The following is a 20,369-nucleotide window of genomic DNA, read 5'->3' as shown; positions in this document are numbered from 1 at the left end:
CCCTTTCTTTTATTTCCGTTCATATTTTGGTCCATGGATGATTAATGGACATGTATCTTTAAGGCAAGCAGCCTGGGTCTTTAGTTCAGTAGAAGAATCCAGAAGTTTAAGGAGAAATTATTTGCTTGTTTAAACTTGTGCTGCAGCCATTTAGGCATCAGTGAGACATATGGGTTAGGATTCGGTCTGATTGCTTGGACGTGCAGGTTAGGTGGATTGGACATGCTAAATTGCCCTTAGTGACCAAAAAGGTTAGATGGGGTTATTGGGTTCCGGCGATAGGGCTGAAGTGAGGGCTTAAGTGCGTCGGTGCAGACTCGATGGGCCGAATGGCCTCCTTCTGCACTGTATGTTTTATGCTCTATGTAAGGGTTCGGTTTGATTTTGGCAGCACAGAAAAAAGATCCAGTCAGCTATCTGTAAAACGCTTCTGTAAGCGTTATCGGGGGGGGGGGGGGGGTCGGTCGGTATTGCTGAGATAACAGAGGCCTGAATACAAACCACAAACTGAAATCAAGGTTTGAAGAGAAGTAAGGTGCCTCCCCAGGGAAGTTGGGAGTACTGTGTTTCTAAACTGCAGAGAACCTGAATGAATGGATCAACTGAGACGACCATTATAGGCTGCAAACCAAAGACCTTAATCCACCGTCCAATGTCAGAAGAAGGCCAATGATCTCCACCGAGCTTCAAGATTACGTTACCACTTCTCTCCTCGCATCAGGTCCATATGCTACCCCTCAGTTTCACAAACCCACTCATCACCACCCCCATCCGCCACCCCTCCCCTCCCCCCACCCCCCCATCCCACAACAGAGTACCATTTCTCGCAAAAAAGTGCCTGAAGTACCCAGAGAAATTAGATAATCTCCTATTGACCGCACAAACTTCAGTAAGAACAGCAGAGGATTGGCACCGACCCAGTTTTTCTGGCAGGATCAGTCCACACATTTGCTGTTTCTCTATTTTTTCATTTTAATGACATTCGCAAACCTGAGATCACTGTGGTGAAATATTCTGCAGGTGCCCACCTGAAAAGTTGAACTGCTTTGAAAAGTTTCGATCAAGAAATAAAAATATGTGATTTAAGCAAGAAGACAGTGTAATAAAGAGTATTTATTATGCTGATAACTGATTCAATAAAATAAGATCATACTTTACAACGAAAAACTAGAAATCTCTCATGCGTCTGAAAGATCCGATAGTTGAGTTGTAGCCGCCCCAGTCACTGTATCTCTTGTATTCACCGGGTCTCATGAAGTACTGTCGGCCTCTGTAGTTGGGATGTTCATAGAAGGTCCAGTAACCGTCCATCACATGGCAGGAGTGGATGTCACGGTAACGGAAACGATCGTAGACAGATGGACAGTCATCCATGAATTCCATCATCTGTCCTCCAAAGTCAGGCCTCTCGTAAATCCTCATTCTGTAGTTTCCGCCTCGGTACTGTAATAGAAAACAGATTATATTAATGATTAAATAATAAATATACATTTGTTATATGCAGTAAAAGAGAAACATTGTGAAGGAAGGAATATAATGGTGCCTCAGATGATGAGATCAACAATGAGAACAAAGCTGAGATAATTTGTTAACGTCGATTCAAGAGGTTAATTATCTTTTAGACTTGTTACCAACAAGCAGCTCCTATCTAATTTTAAACAGTTAATCAGTGATGTGTGAGTAAGAGTGCACAGGGCTGATATTAGTTGGTGCACACAGACAGAGGTTTATCAATATCAGTAATAAGCTGTATATATTTCTGTTTCCTATTGAGATCGGCTTGTTTCTCTGTTTCTCTGTGTGGGAACAGCTTTCTCTTTCCTAGAAAGTATTAAACATTTACAATAAGATAGTGAGTAGGCATATGTCTGTCACCACATTGTTGCCAATCATGTCTCAGTCTACCTGTAGATGATTTAATTACTTTCAGCAACATCAATGCATCAAAACGGATTTCAGTTCTAAATATTTGATTAATCGACAATAAATATATCTAATTACACCAGATTTTGCAACAGAGTGTCGACATGACACCCAGATGTAAACTCAGTTTGCACAACCAATACATTAAGGTCCATCTCGCAAGCCTTAACAGCGTCTGAAAAATTACAAAATTAACTTCAGGCAATGACCAAAAGACATGCCAGTGGATTGGTAAATCAGGCTGAATGTTTGACAGGCAGACAATTCACTACCTGTTAACCACCACTGACCAAAGTTAAAATCAGTCCTGTCAAAACAGCTGATGACTCTTCAGAGCTGATGTGCACAAAGTCAAAGTTCAGCACACTGATCATTTTCTAAAGCTCAGTATGGATATAAAATATAAATCACCAAAAGCAACTTACATATGGGTAGGAGCGACATGATCTGATATTGTCATTGAATCCCATCCAGCGCTGGTAGTCAGGATATTCTCCCCTGCTCAGAACATACTGGTATCCCATGTAATTGGGTCTCTCATACATTACCCACCAGTCACTCATGACTCGCATGGAGTTACAGCGGCTGAAGTAAGGGGACAGGTCAGCACAGTCACTGCTGCACTCATAGTGCCGACCCTGGAAGTTCCTGTCCTCGTAAAAGATAATCTGTGGAAAAAGTCACAGGTTTTTAAATTAATAACTTGTCAAATTAGGCTATGAAGAATTCCAATTCAATATATAAACTCTGATTTATCCTTGCCTTCCCCATTTTGAGCTCAGAGTTTACCTGAGTAACTGACTATGTTTCACCACTTCACACAGTTTGGTATTTATATGCTGGACAGAATTGCCTCCCTGGACTGCACCTTTGTTATTTTAATGATTGCGATAGTTTGAACTCAGCAGAAAACAGCAAAACACATGTCACATACACTAAAGAGAACCATTTTAACGCACCTGTGTATCACTGAATGTGTTTTGCTTCCGTCTCATTTTAATTGTTGTATAAAGATGGCAACAATGCATTGGAATCCATTGTGTTTCCGATACTGTACAGCACTTTCACTGACATTCCTGGAGAATTGGCATTACACATTCAACAGGTATGTTTCCAATAGTTCAGTGTAAGTGCTGAAACTGACTGCAAAACCGGTTAAGATGCAGTCTGTACATTTTCAGAATAATGTGCTTTCTTTACAGCACTCTACACAATGGCTGATGCATAATTACCTGTGTGTTTTGCTTCCAGATTGTACTCCAAAGGCTATCGAACGTTTAGCAGTGCACGTAATTGTATGTCGATTTGATTTAGAAATTGACTTAGAGCCACGTATACCGAAGTACAGTGAAAGTATTGTTCTAAGTACAGTCCAGGCACACCACTCCATACATGAAAACAGAGAACATATGATAAATGCATGATGTAAATACATAAACATAGACATCGGGTCTTGCATTTTTTATTCATTTATGTGATGTGGGAGTCCCTGGTTAGGTCAGCATTTATTGCCCATCCCTAGTTGTGCTTCTAAAGGTGGTGGTGAGTTGCCTTCTTGAACCGCTGCTGTCATTGAGGTGTAAGTACACCACTGTTCTGTTCTGGAGGGAGTTACAAGTTTTTTGCACTAGCGACAGTGAAGAAACGATGATATATTTCCAAGTCAGGGTGATGTGTTACTTGGAGGGCAACCTTCAGATGGTGGGGTTCCCAGGCATCTGCTGCTCTTGTCCTTGTAGATGGTAGTGGTCATGGGTTTGTAAGGCACTGTCCAAGGAACGTTGGTGAATTGCTCCAGTGCATCTAGTAGATTGTACACACGGCTGCCATTGTTCATCCATGAATGTTTTGAATGTTAGTGGAAGGAGGAGCAATCAATGGGGCTGCTTTGTCCTGGATGGTGTCAAGCTTTTGAGTGTTGTTGGAGTTGCACTTATGCAGGCAAGTGGAGAGTATTCCATTCCACTCCTGACTTGTGCCTTGTAGATGGTGGACAGGGTTTGGGGGGTCAGGAGGAAAGTTACTCGCTGTAGGATTCCTAGCATTGACCTGCCCTGGTAGCCACAGTATTACTGTGGCTAGTCCAGTTCAGTTCTGATCAATCGTAACTCCCAGGGGGGATGCAGCGATGGTAATGCCATTGAATGTCAAGGGGCAGTGGTTAGAACCTCATTTGTAGGATATTGTCATTGCCTGCCGCCTGTGAGGCATGAATGTAAATTGCACTTGTCAGCCCAAGCCTGTACATTGTCCAAGTCTTTCTTCATTTGCACATGAACTGCTTCATTATCTGGGTGGTCACTAATGGTGCTCAACATTGTGCAGTCATCTGCAAACATCCCCACTTTGACCTTATGATGGAAAGGAGGTCATTGATGAATCAGTTGAAGATGGTTGAGACTAGGACACTACCCTGAGGAACTACTGCACCGATGTCCTGGAGTTGAGATTATTGACCTACGGCCACCACAACCAACTTCATTTGTGCATATGGAGTATAGTGCTATGACTGTAGCGAAGATATTTCAAAAGATCAACTCAATCCATAAGAGAGCCATTCAGGAGTCTGATAACAGCAGGGAAGAAGCTGTTTATGAATCTATTGGTGCATGATATTATGTTGCAATATTTTAACAAATTCAGTTTACCTGAAGCCATATTAGAACAATAAACAGAACAATAGTACGTCAGGTGTTAGTGTGAACAAATTCATTTTTAGAATGTTTGTTCTAAAGTAGGAAGCGGGGAGCTGAATTCTTAACCAAACAAAAATCAGTGAAGGAGGAAAGAGGCTCTGCGTGACTGAAACAGAACATAATTTTGACATAATAGCAAATTCCGTTCCCAGAGATGGCATCCTCAAGGTCAGAAACAGCAATTTGACCGAGAGTTATTGAATCACAAAGTGGAGATTATGGCTCATCCCACTCCACCTGCTGTGTTCTTTGAATGAGTTATCCAATTAGGCACAATCCTCCACAACTTTCCCATAGATTCCAACTTTTTCCTTTTCATCTATAAGTCAATAAAAGAAATCCAGTGATAAATAAAGAGATAAGTGACAGTATTAAAATAAAGAAATTGCGTACAAAACTAGAATCAAAGCAATGATACTGGTGACTTGGAAAGTGTTATATTACCTTGTGTAATGTATGTTATTCATTTGCTTCTTACCAAGATGATCCTGTTATCGATGTTCATTAACACTCAAACTCTTCCAATTAAAGCAAATTATTTATTGAGCAACGTCAACAAATATACTGTGAGTTTGTTCTCTCTTCAAAAACTAAACTAGAGATTAAATAAACAAGATTAAATATATATTAACAATGATTCACAACACCTGCACTTTGAACTATCTCTCTCTACCTCTGGTTACTCGTCACTACATCCATGAAGAGGCGGGGACCCGGTTTGAGTTGATCTTTTATTTTTTTGAAAACATTTTATTGGTGTATTCATAGTTTTATAGTGTCATGTGAGAGCACCTTTAAGAAATGGGTGTTTGTTACTGCAGTGATGTCAGAGAGTGGGTGGAGCTGGGCTGTCTGTCAGCTTTTTAATTTAATTTTAGGCTGTTTGCTGAAGGGTGTGTTTTAGTTTCGTTTTCAGAGCTGGATAGCTGCAGTCACAGCCAAAAGGTGTCTTACAGTCTCTCTCGATAATCAAAAGAATTTAAATTGATCCTTTGGTGATTTAAAACTGATAACTGCTCTTAGTAGTGACTTTAACCTGTTGTGCTTCTGCTGAAAGTTTTTTTTTAAAGTCTTCTCGATGTTAAAAGGACAGCTTAAGAATTACATAGTGTTCTATTCTTTTGGGGTTGTATTTGAATTAATGGTTGCTGAGATGTATGTTCTGTTTGTTTTAAAAAGGTTAACTTGAGTTCATGGAATAAACATTGTTTTGCATTTAAAAAAGACTTTTCCATTTCTGCTGTACCACACCTGTAGAGTGGGCTGTGTGCTTCCCATACCACAATCTATTAAAACGTGTCTGTTAAAATCTGGGTCAGGTGAACTCCATGATACACTTTGGGGTTCTCTAAACCCCATAACAATCGTAATAACAATAACAACAACATGAACAATGTATGTAAGACATTTCCATCCCTGACACGATCCTCAAGCCCCCAATCAATGAAGCAATAGTTTAAACCATCCCTGCCCCTAGATTTCTGCCTCTGCTGACATTAAATTTTCCCCCAATAAGTTGACAAACGGCTGCCACCTCCGGACGAACCCTAACATTGACCCTCTAAGGGCAAACGTTATTTTCTCAAGACTGAGAAACCCAGCCATGTCGCTAACCCAGGTCTCTGATTTTGCGGGCTTTGTGTCACTCCACATTATCAGTATCCATCTCCGGGCTACCAGGGAGGCAAAGGCCAAAATGTCAGCCTCTCCCGCCCCCTTGTCTCCCGCCTCTTACGACACTCCAAAGATCGCCACCTCCGGACCCGGCACCACCTTTGATTCATGTACCATGGAGATGATATCAGCGAAACCTTGCCAAAAATCCTCTAAACTTGGGGAGGCAGTGCCAACCTACCCTCCCCCCAGCTACGCTTCGACAACACTTTCTTCACTCGCGGGGTTTTGCCCACTTACACAAAGCCCAAAAATCAGCCTATTTACACGTTTAAAATGGCCCTCGGGATAAAATGGAGAGGCACTGAAAAACAAACAGAAATCTGGGGAAGACCGTCATTTTCACGGTCTGTACTCTCCCCGCCAGTGACAGTGGGAGCATGTCCCATCTCCTAAAGTCCTCCTTCATTTGCTCTATAAGCCGGGACAAGTTTAGCTTGTGCAATGTCTCCCATTCCTGTGCCACCTGTATTCCCAGATAGCGAAAGCTCATTCCCACCATTCTAAACGCCAGCTCTCGAATTCTCCTGTCCTGCTCCCTCGACTGGATCGCGAACATCTTAATTTAGCCCATGTTCAATTTATACCCGAAAAGTGAACGAATTCCCCTAGGATCCACATAATCCAGCCCCCTTAACGGGTCAGAAATATACAGGAGCAGGTCATCCGCGTGAAGCGAGACCCGGTGTTCCACCCCCGGATCAGCCATTTCCAGTTCCTAGAAGCTCTTAACTCCATAGCCAATAGCTCCATAGCCAGACCAAACAATAGCGGGGAGAGGAGACACCCTCGACTTGTCCCCCGGTGCAGCTTAAAGTAGCCCGATATCGGCCGATTCGTTCGCACGCTTACTACTGGTGCTTGATAGAGCAACCGCACCTAATGAATGAAGTCCTGTCCAAAACCGAACCTTCCTAAAACCTCCCACAAATAATTCCACTCCACCCGTTCAAAGGCCTTCTCTGCCTCCATCGCAACCACCACCTCCACCTCCCCCCTCTCTAAGAGAGTCATGATAACGTTTAGGAGCCTTCTAACATTGGCCGTAAGCTGCATGCCCTTCACAAAGCCCGCCTGGTCTTCCCCTATCACCTCCGGAACTCATTCCTCTATTGTTGTGGTCAAAATTTTAGCCAGCAGTTTGGCGTCCACATTCAATAGGGAGATTGGCCTGTATGACCTGCATAGCTCAGGATCCTTCTCCCGCTTCAGATTCAATGAGGGCGAGGCCTGTGACATTGTTGGAGGAAGGACACCCCGCTCCCTTGCCTCATTAAATGCCCTCACCAGCATTGGGCCCAACATCTCTGAGAACATCTTGTAAAATTACACTGGGAAACCGTCCAGTCTCGGGACCTTACCCGACTACATGGCCTCCAGCCCCTCCATTATTTCCTCAATTTCAATTGGGGCCCTCAACCCTTCATAAGCCAGCCTCCAGCTCACGTCCCTCGCTTCCTCGGGCCTGGCCTCGGGCATCTGCCGTCCTCGACCTCCCTTTTTTCCCCAAGCAACTGTTCCTCCCCTGTCAGCAGAGCAGCTCACCCCACCCCTATTAGCACCATCACAATCCCAACCCCCCCATACCAAGCTTATCACCTGCTCACCCGCCACTGCGCTTCCGTGAACTAGCTCACCTAGCTAACCTGGTAGCTCCCGCCCATGACATCAGACATCCTAGCTCCTTTCTGTTCTCCCTCCTTCCCCCCGCTCAGACATACATATTCAGAGCATCACAGTCCCCAGTAAACAAATAGCAGAAAAAATCCCCCCACCCATCACACACCAGAACAGATTTAAATTACATTTCTGAACAACTGCTCAAACACCTTAACAAAATGAAAACCAAAGAAAAAGGAAGGGGCAAAAAAACAAGAATGATCCCTTCTTGCAGAGAGCATTGCATATCCAGAACCTCACATAAATAAATTTAAACCAAATCGATCCTGCAATGCCCTCCCCCAAGATTCAGTCTCCTTCGACCCCTGCCAGCCTTTTGTCCTTGATGAAGTTTATTGCTTTGTCTGATGATTCAAAGTAAAGTTTCTGGCCCACAAAAGTGACCTACAGACACGTTGGATATAACATCCCGAACTTCACCCCCTTCTTGAAGAGGGCTGATTTTGCCCTGTTAAATCCGGCTCGCCTTTTGGCCAGTTCCACGCCCAGGTCCTCGTAGATGCGCAACTCACAGTTCTCCCACTTGCAGCTCCGCAACTGCTTGGCCCATCGCCCTTGGCGGTTCATTCGCTCGCGGCTTCCTCGCAAGCGCTCTTTGCATTCTGTCCACCTCCAAGGGTCAAGTAAATGTGCCCTCTCACATCAACCTTTGCAGCATACTTTGCCACAATTTCCCTCGCGTCCGATCCCTCACTACCCTCCGGGAGGCATATGATCCTCAGGTTCTCTCTAGTGGACCTGTTCTCAAAATCCTCCAACATCTCCTGCAGTCTTTTCTGGTGGTCCTTCATCAGCCCCACCTCAGCCTCCGACACAGTTAGATAGTCCTCGTGCTTGGACACCTTTTGCTCCACCTTCTGGATCGCCCATCCGTGGCCCCTGTTCCACCTGATCCATCGATGCCTTAATCGGGTCTAGCGTATCCTACTTTAGCGAAACTCTCCTCGAAGAACTTCACCAGCTGTACCATCGACCACTGTGCCACCGCACCAGGATCCTGTGCCCCCGCCATGCTTTCCTGTGGTGCCGTTTCTGCACGCGCCTTCTTGGCTCGACTATGTCTCCTTGTGAAGCCACTTCTAGTCCACTGCTCCATATACTGGTTGGGAATTTTTCCCCACTGTCTCACTCTCCACTGATTAATCCGATAAAATTCTGACAAAATCAGGAGGAAAGGTCCAAAAGCTCCGTCGCAAGCGAGTGCTACCAAATGTGCGATCACCTACTGCATGGCCGCCACCGGAAGTGTCAAGTCTGCCTTTTCTAACCAACTCTCATGCTGCCATCTAGGGATTACTTAGTTGTTACTTCTAAACATTACCCGTTGTATACATACAGGTGTGTAGATTACTACATCCCCCTTTTTTTGACACATTTTCTGAACTGGTTAAAGAAAATTGTACAACAGGAAAATATAAATAAGGATGTGTATAACTGTACAAGTTATGACAATATTGATAATTATACAAAGTCAAGTATCATTTTAGAGTCCAATATTTATAAATTGAGTCGGTTGGGTTTCTTTCTTCTTTTATTAGACTTTTATAACTGTTGAAGTGGTGATGTGGATATTTTAATGCCATTGTGAACGCCGTCTGTTGTCTTGCTGTGAAGTAAATTTTGTCGAATGAGTGGCTCATTTAGATTCAATGTAGGAAATCTGGTGATTGAAGTCGACTCTTCAGTAGATCTTGCCATTTGCGTCAAAAAATCGCCCCCTCAGCTGATTTGGCGATGTAGGATCGCAGTGCTGTTTGCCTGAATACAGTGGCTAGAGCAGACCATCCTCCCTCTGGATTTCTTAGTTTGACAGTCTCATCTTTTGTCAGTGGGTTTGAGCTTGATCGCGTGCTGATCATAGCATTGTCACTGTTTAGAACATTGTTCTTTGATTTTGTTGAGAACATACAAGTGATCAGGATCTTTGAGTTGTATTGCAGGTAAAGTTGTTCGGCTGTCTCTGTTAAAAAGCATTTGAGCTGGTGACAGTCCTGAGCTTAATGGAATTGCTCGGTACGATAACAAAGCCAAGTGTATGTCAGATTGTTAATCATTCACTTTACTGATAAGTTGTTTGATGATGTGAAAACAGTTTCCAGCTTTCCCATTGGGTTGGGAGTAGTGTGGACTAGATGTCACATGACAAAAGTTGTAGTTATTTGAAACCTCTGTCCATTCCCAATTCGCGAAACATCGAACATTACAGTGTGCGGAATCCCATGTCGTGAAAAAAGCCTTTATGACAGATGAAGAAGTAAGATCAGGAAGTTTCATAACCTCCGGAAAGTTTGAGTAGTAGTCCATGATGAGAACGTAGTCACGACCACTAGCATGGAACAGATCGATGCCTTCTTTTGTCCGTAGTGACGTTGTTAGCTCATGTTGCTGAAGTGTCTCTTTACACTGTACAGGTTGATGCTTCCGACAGGTATCACATGTCATGACCATGTCAGTTATCTTTGTGTTGATGCCAGGCCAGTAAACTGTTTGTCATGCTCTCCTCTTACATTTCCCAATTCCGAGATGTCCCTTGTGAATCTTGTGTAGCATCTCAGAGCACAGACTCAGTGGAATTACTATTTTGTCATTTCGTAAAAATAGCCCATCAACTACTTTTATCTCGGTCTGAATGTTTTGATATTGTAGACATTGTCCCTTTGGCCAATTATGCTGGAAATGGTGCATCACCCTTAGCAAGGTTGCATCTTTCTTTGTTTCTTGACCAATCAGTTGTAGCGTCTCTTCAGATGCCGGAAGATTCTCCGCGCATAACTGCGTTTGAGCCTCGATGTCTCTAATAAATTCTGGTGGTGAACTTTCTGTGTCAATTGATCTGGATAACGTATTAGCAATGATGAGATCTTTTCCCGCAGTGTATACCAAGTTGAAATCATACCTCCTTAATTTCATCATGATGCACTGTAGGCGAGGAGTCATGTAATTTAAATTCTTCTCAATGATGTGGACCAACGGCCCGTGATCCGTTTCCACTATAAAGGTTGGAAGCCCATACACATAGTCATGGAATTTCAGTATTCCCGTGAGTAACCCGAGACATTCCTTTTCTACCTGTGTATATCTGCTTTCTGTTGCAGTCATAGCCCTTGAAGCATATGCAGCAGGAACCCAATCAGATTGGTCGTCTTGCTGTAAAAGAACTGCGCCGATTCCACCCTGACTTTCATCAGTGGGTATCTTGGTTGCTCTAGTTGGGTTGAAAAAGCAAGAATTGGTGCAGTCATTAGTTGATGCTTGAGATCCACCCATTAATAATATGGTGACTTTGTGTCCATTTAAAGTTGGTGGTCATCCTTATCAAATTGTGTAAAGCTGACGTCCTCATGGACAGGTTCAAGATAAACTTGCCCTAGAAGTTTACAAAGCCCAGAAATCTTCGCACAGCCTTTTTATCCTGGGGCGTTTTCATATTCTGGATTGCAGAAATCTTCGCATCATCTGGCCTGACACCTTGACTGGATATGGTACCTCCCAAGAAGTTTAACTATGCTTGTGCAAATGTACACTTTGATTGGTTTAGTTTCAATCCAAACTTATGGACTCTTTGAAACACCATGTTCAAATGACAAATGTGTTCTTCTTCAGTCGTGGATCAGATGATTATGTCTTTGACGTAGACTCTTACACCATTGATACCCTCTGTCATCTGCTCCATTATCCTATGGAAAATCTCTGAAGCGGATATTATCCCAAAGGACATGCGGAAGAGCAGAAGCATCCAAATGGAGTATTGAAAGTGCACAATAACCTGTATGAGTCGTCAAGCTGCATCTTCCAGAATCCCTGAGAAGTTTTGAGTTTCGTGAAGATTCGAGCATTGGCTCATTACATGTGATATCTTCACGCTTAGGGATGGGATAATGGGTTCCCTACGAATATTTTTGTTCAGATTCTTTGGATCTATGCAGTTTCGAAGATCTCCAGATGATTTCTTGACACATACTAGAGAGCTGACCCAGTCAGTCGGTGGTGTGAATCGAGAGATGATTCCTTGTGATTGTAGTCGGTCAAGTTCGAGTTTCAACCTCTCTCGCAAAGGAGCACGAACCCATTCAGGTAGATGAATTACATGTTTTACATCTTTTTTCAGTAGAACCTTGTACTGATAAGGTAAAGTAGCCATACCTTTAAATATATCAGGATATTTATGAAGTATCTGCTGGATTTCAGCTTCCACGTGTGAAGTATCCTGAGTATTCATATAGATTCATTGAACAAGCCATAAGTCTCCACAAGCCTGAGCGCCTGACAGTGATAATTTCTCGTTCTCCACTATCTCAAATCGTAGTGTCTTCTTGTTTGTGACTTGAAGATGGCACGATCCTCTTGAAGCGATCTGGTTGCCATTGTAGTCTTTCAGCCTACATGCAGCAGGTAGCATCTCATGTTCTCCTGGAATCATATTGAGATCTTTGTTTGACAGTAGATTGGCTGAAGCCCCAGTTTCAAGCTTGAATAATACTGGAAAATTGTTAACTTGCACTGTTGAAGTCCATTCACTGTTGGAGTTGAGCATGTTTTTTTTTTAAATTTAGATTACCCAATTATTTTTTCCAATTAAGGGGCAATTTAGCGTGGCCAATCCACCTACTCTGCACATTTTTGGGTTGTGGGGGTGAAACCCACGCAGACACGGGGAGAAAGTGCAAACTCCACACGGACAGTGACCCAGAGCCGGGATCGAACCTGGGACCTCAGCGCCGTGAGGCGGTTGTGCTAACCACTAGGCCACTGTGCTGCCCTGAGTTGATCATGTTGACCTGTTGAGGAGGGTTGGTTATTGCTTGAGGTTCTTCACTCTTTTCAATTATTCCCATGAAAAACGTGTTTTCTAAGGAAAAATGATCCTCTTTGGATGAATAATTTTGTTCAGATTTGTTCTGCTCCGATGAATCCACACTGCCAACATTGACGTTCTTTTGTTTTGCTGTCGGAGGTTGATATTGCGCTGTAGATCTGCATTGTGAAGCATAGTAATTGAGTTTTCCAAACTTTAAAGTTTTTTTGCCTTGTGCCATTTTAAGTGGGCGTTGCCACATCGGTAACATGTGATGACATTGTCTCCCTGACGTATGAGATACATTCGCGCATGCACAGACTTCTTTTCTTCAGTCTCGCATTTTTGAGCGGAGTGCGTATGTCCCGGGTTGGAGTGTGCGCGCGTAAGCTAGCTGTCATCCGAAACGTGCTTCTTTACTGCCTGCGACACCATTTTAACACTCTAGACCTCGTGGTTGACTTTCGCACCTTTTTCACGATGATAAAATTCAAGATATTGATTTTTACTCTTTTCGGGAAATAAATACTTCAGCGTTAAATCTTGCTGACATAACAATGCTTCCCTTAGACTCTCATCACATATTCCTTACACTATCTGATCCCGGATCAGCGGCTCATGCAATCTGCGGAGTTACAAGTTTGTGCTAGTAATTATAAATCAGTGACAAAGCTGGTGAACAATTCCTCATGTTTTTGCAAATGTTTGTTAAAATGCCTCTCAAAGATTTCATTTGTCTGTGTTTTGCATTGGTCGTCAAATTTGGCGATTATCAAATTAAATTTGCTTTTGTCCAACCCCTTTCGAGTAAATGAAAGAGTTATATATTTCTATAGCCTGCTGTCCTGCCATGGACAAATGCAGGGCTATTTTCCTAGCCTCAGTAGCAGTGGTAAGATCATGTGCTTCTAGATAGATTTGGAATTGCTGTTTGGATAGTTTCCAATTTGAGTTTAGATTACCGGTAGTTTTCAGTTGACATGGAGCTTGAACGTGGTCCGTCGAGGTGATTTGTCTTTGAGGCACCTGAATGCTGCGAAGCCTTCCCGTGTCAAATAGTCCATACAATTTTTTTTCTCTTGCTGATTCTAATCTAATCTAGTAAATTTTCTTGAAGTCAATAACCTGGTACCATGTTATATTACCGTGTGTAATATATGTTATTCATTTGCTTCTTACCAGGATGATCCTGTCTTCGATGTTCATTAACACTCGAACTCTTCCAGTTCAAGCAAATTATTTATAAAGTAGCGCTAACAAATATATTGTGAGTTTGTTCTCTCTTCAACAACTAAACTGGAGATTAAATAAATAAGATTAAATATATATTAAGTATGATTAACCACACCTGCACTCTGAGCTATCTTGGTCTACCTCTGGTTACTCGTCACTATATCCACAAAGACCATAAGACCATAAGACATAGCAGTGGAAGTAAGGCCATTCGGCCCATCGAGTCCACTCCACCATTCAATCATGGTTGATTTCAACTCCATTTACCCGCTCTCTCCCCATAGCCCTTAATTCCTCGAGAAATCAAGAATTTATCAATTTCTGTCTTAAAGACACTCAATGTCCCGGCCTCCACCGCCCTCTGTGGCAACGAATTCCACTTACCTACCACTCTCTGGCTGAAGAAATTTCTCCTCATCTCTGTTCTAAAGTGACTCCCTTTTATTCTAAGGCTGTGCCCCCGCGTCCTAGTCTCCCCTGCTAATGGAAACAACTTCCCTACGTCCATCCTATCCAAGCCATTCATTATCTTGTACGTTTCTATTAGATCTCCCCTCAACCTCCTAAACTCCAATGAATATAATCCCACGATCCTCAGACGCTCATCACATGTTAGGCCTACCATTCCTGGGATTATCCGTGTGAATCTCCGCTGGAGGTGGGAGGTGGGAGGTGGGAACTCGTTTTGAGACTGTCTTTTATACCCATCTCTAGTGCTGCCATCTAGTGATTACTTAGCTGTTACTTCAAAACATTAACCCCACATACAGATATTCAGATCACTACAGAAAGATACAAGGAAAAGCAAATGTGACAAAACAGATAAGCTACAAAAAAATAATTCTGAAAACTAATTTGCAAAGGATAGCCAGTTCGGAACAAAAAGACGATATTTATTTTGGGGGAAATTATATTGTTCAAGAGGATTGTGAACCCTTGAAAACTGATTATTGATGTTGTCAATAATAAGAAGGAGGAGGTGGCAGCTAAATATTGATACTTTTACAGAACAGGAAGAGGTAAATATGCCAGATATCCCAAGGAAATAATATTGAACCAATGGCAAGGATTCACTCAAATTATCTGAAGCAAAATAATAGTCATGAAATTGAGATTGAGATGATTTCTTTCACTCTTTGGAATTCGCTACTTCCGAGGGCTGTGAAGTCTCAGTCATTGAATATGTTCAAGACAGTGATTGATAACATCTAGATATTAAAGATATCAGAGATATGGGGAAAATGCAGGAAAACAGCATTGAGAGAGAAGATCAGCCATGGACTGGATGAATGGCGGTGCATGCTTGAGGGGTTAAATGGTCAACTTCTGCTCTGATTTCCTTTCTAAACTCCTGTTAGGTCAAGGATCACATTGCCTGTGGTTGTCAAGATGGCTAGAGTTATAGGTTCACTTAATGGAGCTCCTGGATATGTAAGCAACATTATGGAATTTGCATGATGAGGCTCTCTATGCAAATTCATCTCCTTCTGACATAGCAAAGATAAGCAGGTCGAGTGAGAACAAGGTTTTCTCAGGATTCTGGACTTTTCTATAATGCCGGGTGCCATTGAGTGTCAGCACATATCTTTGTGTACATCTGATCTCAACTCTCTTATGTACTGGGGTCGGGTTAGTTCAGTTGGCTGGACAGATGGTTTGTGATGCAGAGTGAGGCCAACAGCACGGGTTCAATTCCAGTACCCTCTGAGGTTACCCATGAAGGCCCCGCCTTCTCTGCCTTGCCCCTTGTCTAAGGTGTGGTGATTCTCATCTTAAATCACCACCAGTCTGCTCTCCCCCTCAAAGTCAAAGTGGCCTATGGTGACCTGGGACTCTGATGAGTTTACCTACTTGATCCAAAACGCTTAAACTTCCTCAGAGGCATAGGGAATGAACCATGCAGGGTTAAGTTCAATATCCTGGCAGTAATCCCAATGTTGTTATTCTGCTGAAGTCCTGAGTGCCAGCCACCTCAATGCCAGCCATGTAATAAGGAATAGGGGTAGTCTATTTGGCCCACTCAGCCTGTGCCACTATTCAATAATCTCATGGCAAAACAATAATATGTATCAGAGTGATAACATGCTTCACTGTGCTGTACTGTGTTCACGGACTCAGCTTTTGTCCAGGCGCACCTGCAGTGTTAAACTCAAAGGCAGTTGAGCCATGCTCTTTGCACAATTATCTGTGAGAACAGGGAAATAGTTTTTAAGTGAGAGAATTGCAAGGTGAATTAGAACAGCTGCAAACAGCAAATACCAATCTCATGAAATAGTTTCTAACACTTTCTTGATTCTCCTTCAGTACCTCCACCTGCACTCAGAGGGCATGAAATTTGGCACAAATTAAGAGGCCAAAGAAAATCTGGTTGAAAATGCGACAAGTGTATCAGAGGAAGGAGCTTCATTCTCTATCTAAATTGTGCTATAGTCAATCTATAAATGCTGAGGTAATGCAGTTAAGTAAGAAGATTGTCCAGTCACGTCTCATCTGAATGAGAATAAATTCTTCCTTCCATAACTGTCACTGATCATTGTAGAGAATATTAGTTGGATCTTTTGTTATCTTTTGAGAGATGTGGGTTAGGATTCGGTTTGGTTGCTGTGCTGGTGGCCAATGAATTGATCCAAAGGGCTGTGCTCTGCATGGTTACAGGTGGTGATTGGATATTATCCCACTGGTATGCAGTTCAGAGTCCCAATGCCAAGATTTCAGTTTTGAATTTGGCAGCACAGAAAAAAGATCCAGCTAGCTAACTCCAAAGCACTTCTGTCGCATTATTTCTCTGTCCAGAAATCCTATGGGGGGGAAGGGGGAGTGAATTGCTGAAACTACAGAGGCCTGAGTACAAACCAAAATTTGAAAGCAATGTTTGAATGGATGTAAGGTGCCTCCCCAGGAAAGTTGTGAGTGCTGCATTTCTAAACAACAGAATGGATCTACTGAAAAGGCCATTACAGGCTGCAAACCAACAATGTTAATCTTCAAGCATACTGTGAGGGAACGTGAGTGTAACCCATCATCCTAAACAAAGACCATATTCCATTCACTTCTGATTTTCACCCCTTTCCACCCCTCTGTGTATGTCTGTCTTGTGTGTCAGTGTAGAGGGTGGAGGCAAGTTAAAATGGGAATTCAGGAACTAGCTAATGGTTAACCAGTTATATTTTCTGCCTCAGCTCCTTGTCGCGAACAAGGGGGAGCTGTTTTTAAGTGTTTCCTCACCACTCACTCCAGTCAACATACAAGCATGGCAGCACGCTGACTTGCTTGTGGCTTTGGCGATGTCGTCCGGGCCAAGGTTCTCAATGCTGTGAATGAGAGGCTTGACATCCTGTTCTTCCGAGGAGGTTGGAGGACCAGTGGCTGGGTCACCAATGCTGCCTGGGAGGCAGTGCAAGCTGCTGTTAGTTCAGGCAGCAGGACAGCAGGACATTCTCCTTCCAATGTCAGAAGAAGGCCAACGAGACCCACCGAGCTGCAAAGATCCGTTACCACCTCTCTTCTGGCATCAGGTCCACCTGCCTCCCATCAAATTCTGAAACCCACTTCCCACCGCCCCATCCCCCAAACAGAGCACGATGTCTCGCAAAAATGTGCCTGAAATACCCAGAGAAATTAGATAATCTCCTGATGACTGCACAAACTTTAGTAAAATCAGCAGAGGATTGGCACTGGCCCAGTTTTTCTGGAGGATCAGTCCACACATTTGCTCTGCCAACTGGATACGTTGTACTGCTTTGAACAGTTTCTGCCAAGAACTAAAAATAAGTGTTTTAAACAAGATGACAGTGTAATGGAGAGTATTTATTATGTTGACAACTCATTCAATAAAGTTAAATCATACATTACAATGAAAAACTAGAAATCCCTCATGCGTCTGAAAGATCCGATAGTTGAGTTGTAGCCGCCCCAGTCACTGTATCTCTTGTATTCACCGGGTCTCATGAAGTACTGTCGGCCTCTGTAGTTGGGATGTTCATAGAAGGTCCAGTAACCGTCCATCACATGGGAGGAGTGAATGTCACGGTAACGGAAACGATCGTAGACAGATGGACAGTCATCCATGAATTCCATCATCTGTCCTCCAAAGTCAGGCCTCTCGTAAATCCTCATCTTGTAGTTTCCACCTCGGTACTGTAATAAAAATAAGATTACATTAATGATTAAATAATAAATATACATTTGTTATACATAGAAAAAGAGAAACATTATGAAAGAAGGATTTAATGGAGCCCAGATGATGCATCAACAATGAGAGCAAAGCTGAGATAGTTTATTAACATTGATTCAATAGGTTGATTATCTTTGAAACTTGTTACAAAGAAGTAGCTCCTATCGAATGTTGAGCACACTGATCATTTTCTAAGGCTTAGAAATTGGACAGAAAATAAAAATCACCAAAAGCAACTTACATATGGGTAGGAGCGACATGATCTGATGTTGTCATTGAATCCCATCCAGCGCTGGTAGTCAGGATATTCTCCCCTGCTCAGAACATACTGGTATCCCATGTAATTGGGTTTCTCATACATCACCCACCAGTCACTCTCAACACGGACGGAGTTACAGCGGCTGAAGTAAGAGGAGAGGTCAGCACAGTCACTGCTGCACTCATAGTGCCGACCCTGGAAGTTCCTGTCCTCGTAAAAGATAATCTGTGGAAAAAGTCACAGGTTTTTAAATTAATAACTTGTCAAATTAGGCTATGAAGAATTCCAATTCAATATATAAACTCTGATTTATCCTTGCCTTCCCCATTTTGAGCTCAGTGGTTTAGCTGAGTAACTGACTATGTTTCACCACTTCACACAGTTTGGTATTTATATGTTGGACAGAATTGCCTCCCTGGGCTGTACTTTTGTTATTTTAATGATTGCAATAGTTTCAACTCAGCACAAAAGCAGCAAAACACATGTCACATACACTAAATAGAACCATTTAACGCACCTGAGTATCACTGAATGTGTTTTGCCTCTGTCGCATTTTAATTGTGTGAAGAAGGCAACAATGCATTGGAATCATTGTGTTTCCGATACTGTACAGTGCTTTCACGGACATTACTGAAGAATTGGCATTACACATTCAACAGGTATGTTTCCAACAGTTCAGCGTAAGTGCTGAAGCTGACTGCAAAACCGGTTACAATGCAGATGTACATTTTCAGAATAATGTGCTTTATTTACAGCACTCTACATAATGGCTGATACATAAATGCCTGTGTGTTTTGCTTCCAGATTGCATTCCAAAGGCGATAGAACCTTCAGCAATACATTTTAATTGTATGGCAATTAGATTTACATTAGATTTAGATTTATTGCCACGTGTATAGAGGTACAGTGAAAAGTATTGATCTGAGTACAGTCCAGGCACATCGCTCCATACATGAAAACATAGAACAGGCATCACGTTGGCGCAGGAATTAGCACAGATGTCTCATGGTGCCGAGGTCGCAGATTCGATCCCGGTCCTGGGTCACTGTCTGTGTGGAGTTTGCACATTCTCCCCGTGATGGTGTGGTTTTAACCCCACCACCCAAAGATATGCAGGATAGGTGATTTGACCACGTGAAATTGCCCCTTAATTGGAAAAAATTAATTGGGTACGCTAAATTTATTTTTAAAAATTAAAACATAAAACATACGATAAATGCATGATGTAAATACATAAACACAGACATCGGGTGATGCAATTTTTTTATTCACCTATGGGATGTGGGAATCGCTGGTTAGGCCAGCATTTATTGCCCATCCTTAGTTGCTGGTGGGGAGTTGCCTACTTGAACCGCTGCGGTACACCCATGTGTTGTTCGGGAGGGAGCTCCAGGATTTTGCCCCAGTGAAAGTGAAGGAATTCCAAGTCAGGTGGTGAGTTACTTGAAGGGGAACTTCCAGGTGGTGGTGTTCCCAGGTATCTGCTACTCTTGTCCTTCTAGATAGTATTAGTCGTGGGTTTCGAAGTTGCTCTTTAAGGAACCCCAGTGAGTTATTGCAGTGCATCTTGAAGATGGTTCACAGGGCTGCCACTGTTAGTCTGTGGTGGAGGGTTTGGCTGTGGTGGAAGGGGGAGCAATCAAGCGGGCTGCTTTGTCCTGGATGGTGTTGAGCTTCTTGCGTGTTGTTGGATCTTCACTCACCCAGGCAATTGGAGAGTATTCCATCACACTCCTGACTTGTGCCTTGTAGATGGTGGACAGGCATTGGGGAGGGGGGTTCAATAGGCAAGTTGTCCGCCGTAGGATTCCTAGCCTTTGATCTGCTCTGGTTGCCACAGTATTCATATGGCTAGTCCAGTTCAGTTTCTGATCAATGGTAACCCCCAGGATGTTGATTGAGGGGGATGCAGCGATGGTAATGGCATTGAATGTT

The 20,369-nt window shown here is 42.9% G+C and overlaps 2 protein-coding genes across 2 annotated transcripts; both read right to left on the bottom strand.

Annotated features, from left to right (window-relative positions):
* Positions 1 to 1,093: 1,093 nt before the first annotated feature.
* Positions 1,094 to 2,715, bottom strand: LOC119961593 (gamma-crystallin S-1-like). The gene is made up of 3 exons (XM_038788901.1): positions 2,686 to 2,715; positions 2,349 to 2,591; positions 1,094 to 1,443 (listed from the first exon to the last, which is right to left on the bottom strand). The coding sequence occupies exons 1-3, from the start codon at positions 2,692 to 2,694 to the stop codon at positions 1,168 to 1,170; spliced, it is 528 nt and encodes a 175-aa protein (XP_038644829.1). The 5' UTR covers positions 2,695 to 2,715; the 3' UTR covers positions 1,094 to 1,167.
* A 15,072-nt stretch (positions 2,716 to 17,787) lies between these two features.
* Positions 17,788 to 18,830, bottom strand: LOC119961540 (gamma-crystallin S-1-like). The gene is made up of 3 exons (XM_038788868.1): positions 18,754 to 18,830; positions 18,417 to 18,659; positions 17,788 to 18,138 (listed from the first exon to the last, which is right to left on the bottom strand). Exons 1-3 carry the CDS (start codon positions 18,760 to 18,762, stop codon positions 17,863 to 17,865), a joined length of 528 nt encoding a protein of 175 aa, XP_038644796.1. The 5' UTR covers positions 18,763 to 18,830; the 3' UTR covers positions 17,788 to 17,862.
* Between the last annotated feature and the right edge of the window lie 1,539 nt (positions 18,831 to 20,369).

Source organism: Scyliorhinus canicula, chromosome 2 (assembly GCF_902713615.1).
Source record: "Scyliorhinus canicula chromosome 2, sScyCan1.1, whole genome shotgun sequence".
Taxonomy (NCBI): Eukaryota; Metazoa; Chordata; class Chondrichthyes; order Carcharhiniformes; family Scyliorhinidae; genus Scyliorhinus; species Scyliorhinus canicula.
Note: the sequence above shows the minus strand (reverse complement) of the source record. Positions and strands in the feature narration are given on the sequence as shown.

What these genes read in the sequence shown, in the direction of transcription:
- LOC119961593 (XM_038788901.1), bottom strand. An exon ending in CATGTCGCTCCTACCCATAT is followed by an intron (nt 1,444 to 2,348) that starts GTAAGTTGCTTT and finishes TTTCTATTACAG; the next exon opens with TACCGAGGCGGAAACTACAG.
- LOC119961540 (XM_038788868.1), bottom strand. An exon ending in CATGTCGCTCCTACCCATAT is followed by an intron (nt 18,139 to 18,416) that starts GTAAGTTGCTTT and finishes TTTTTATTACAG; the next exon opens with TACCGAGGTGGAAACTACAA.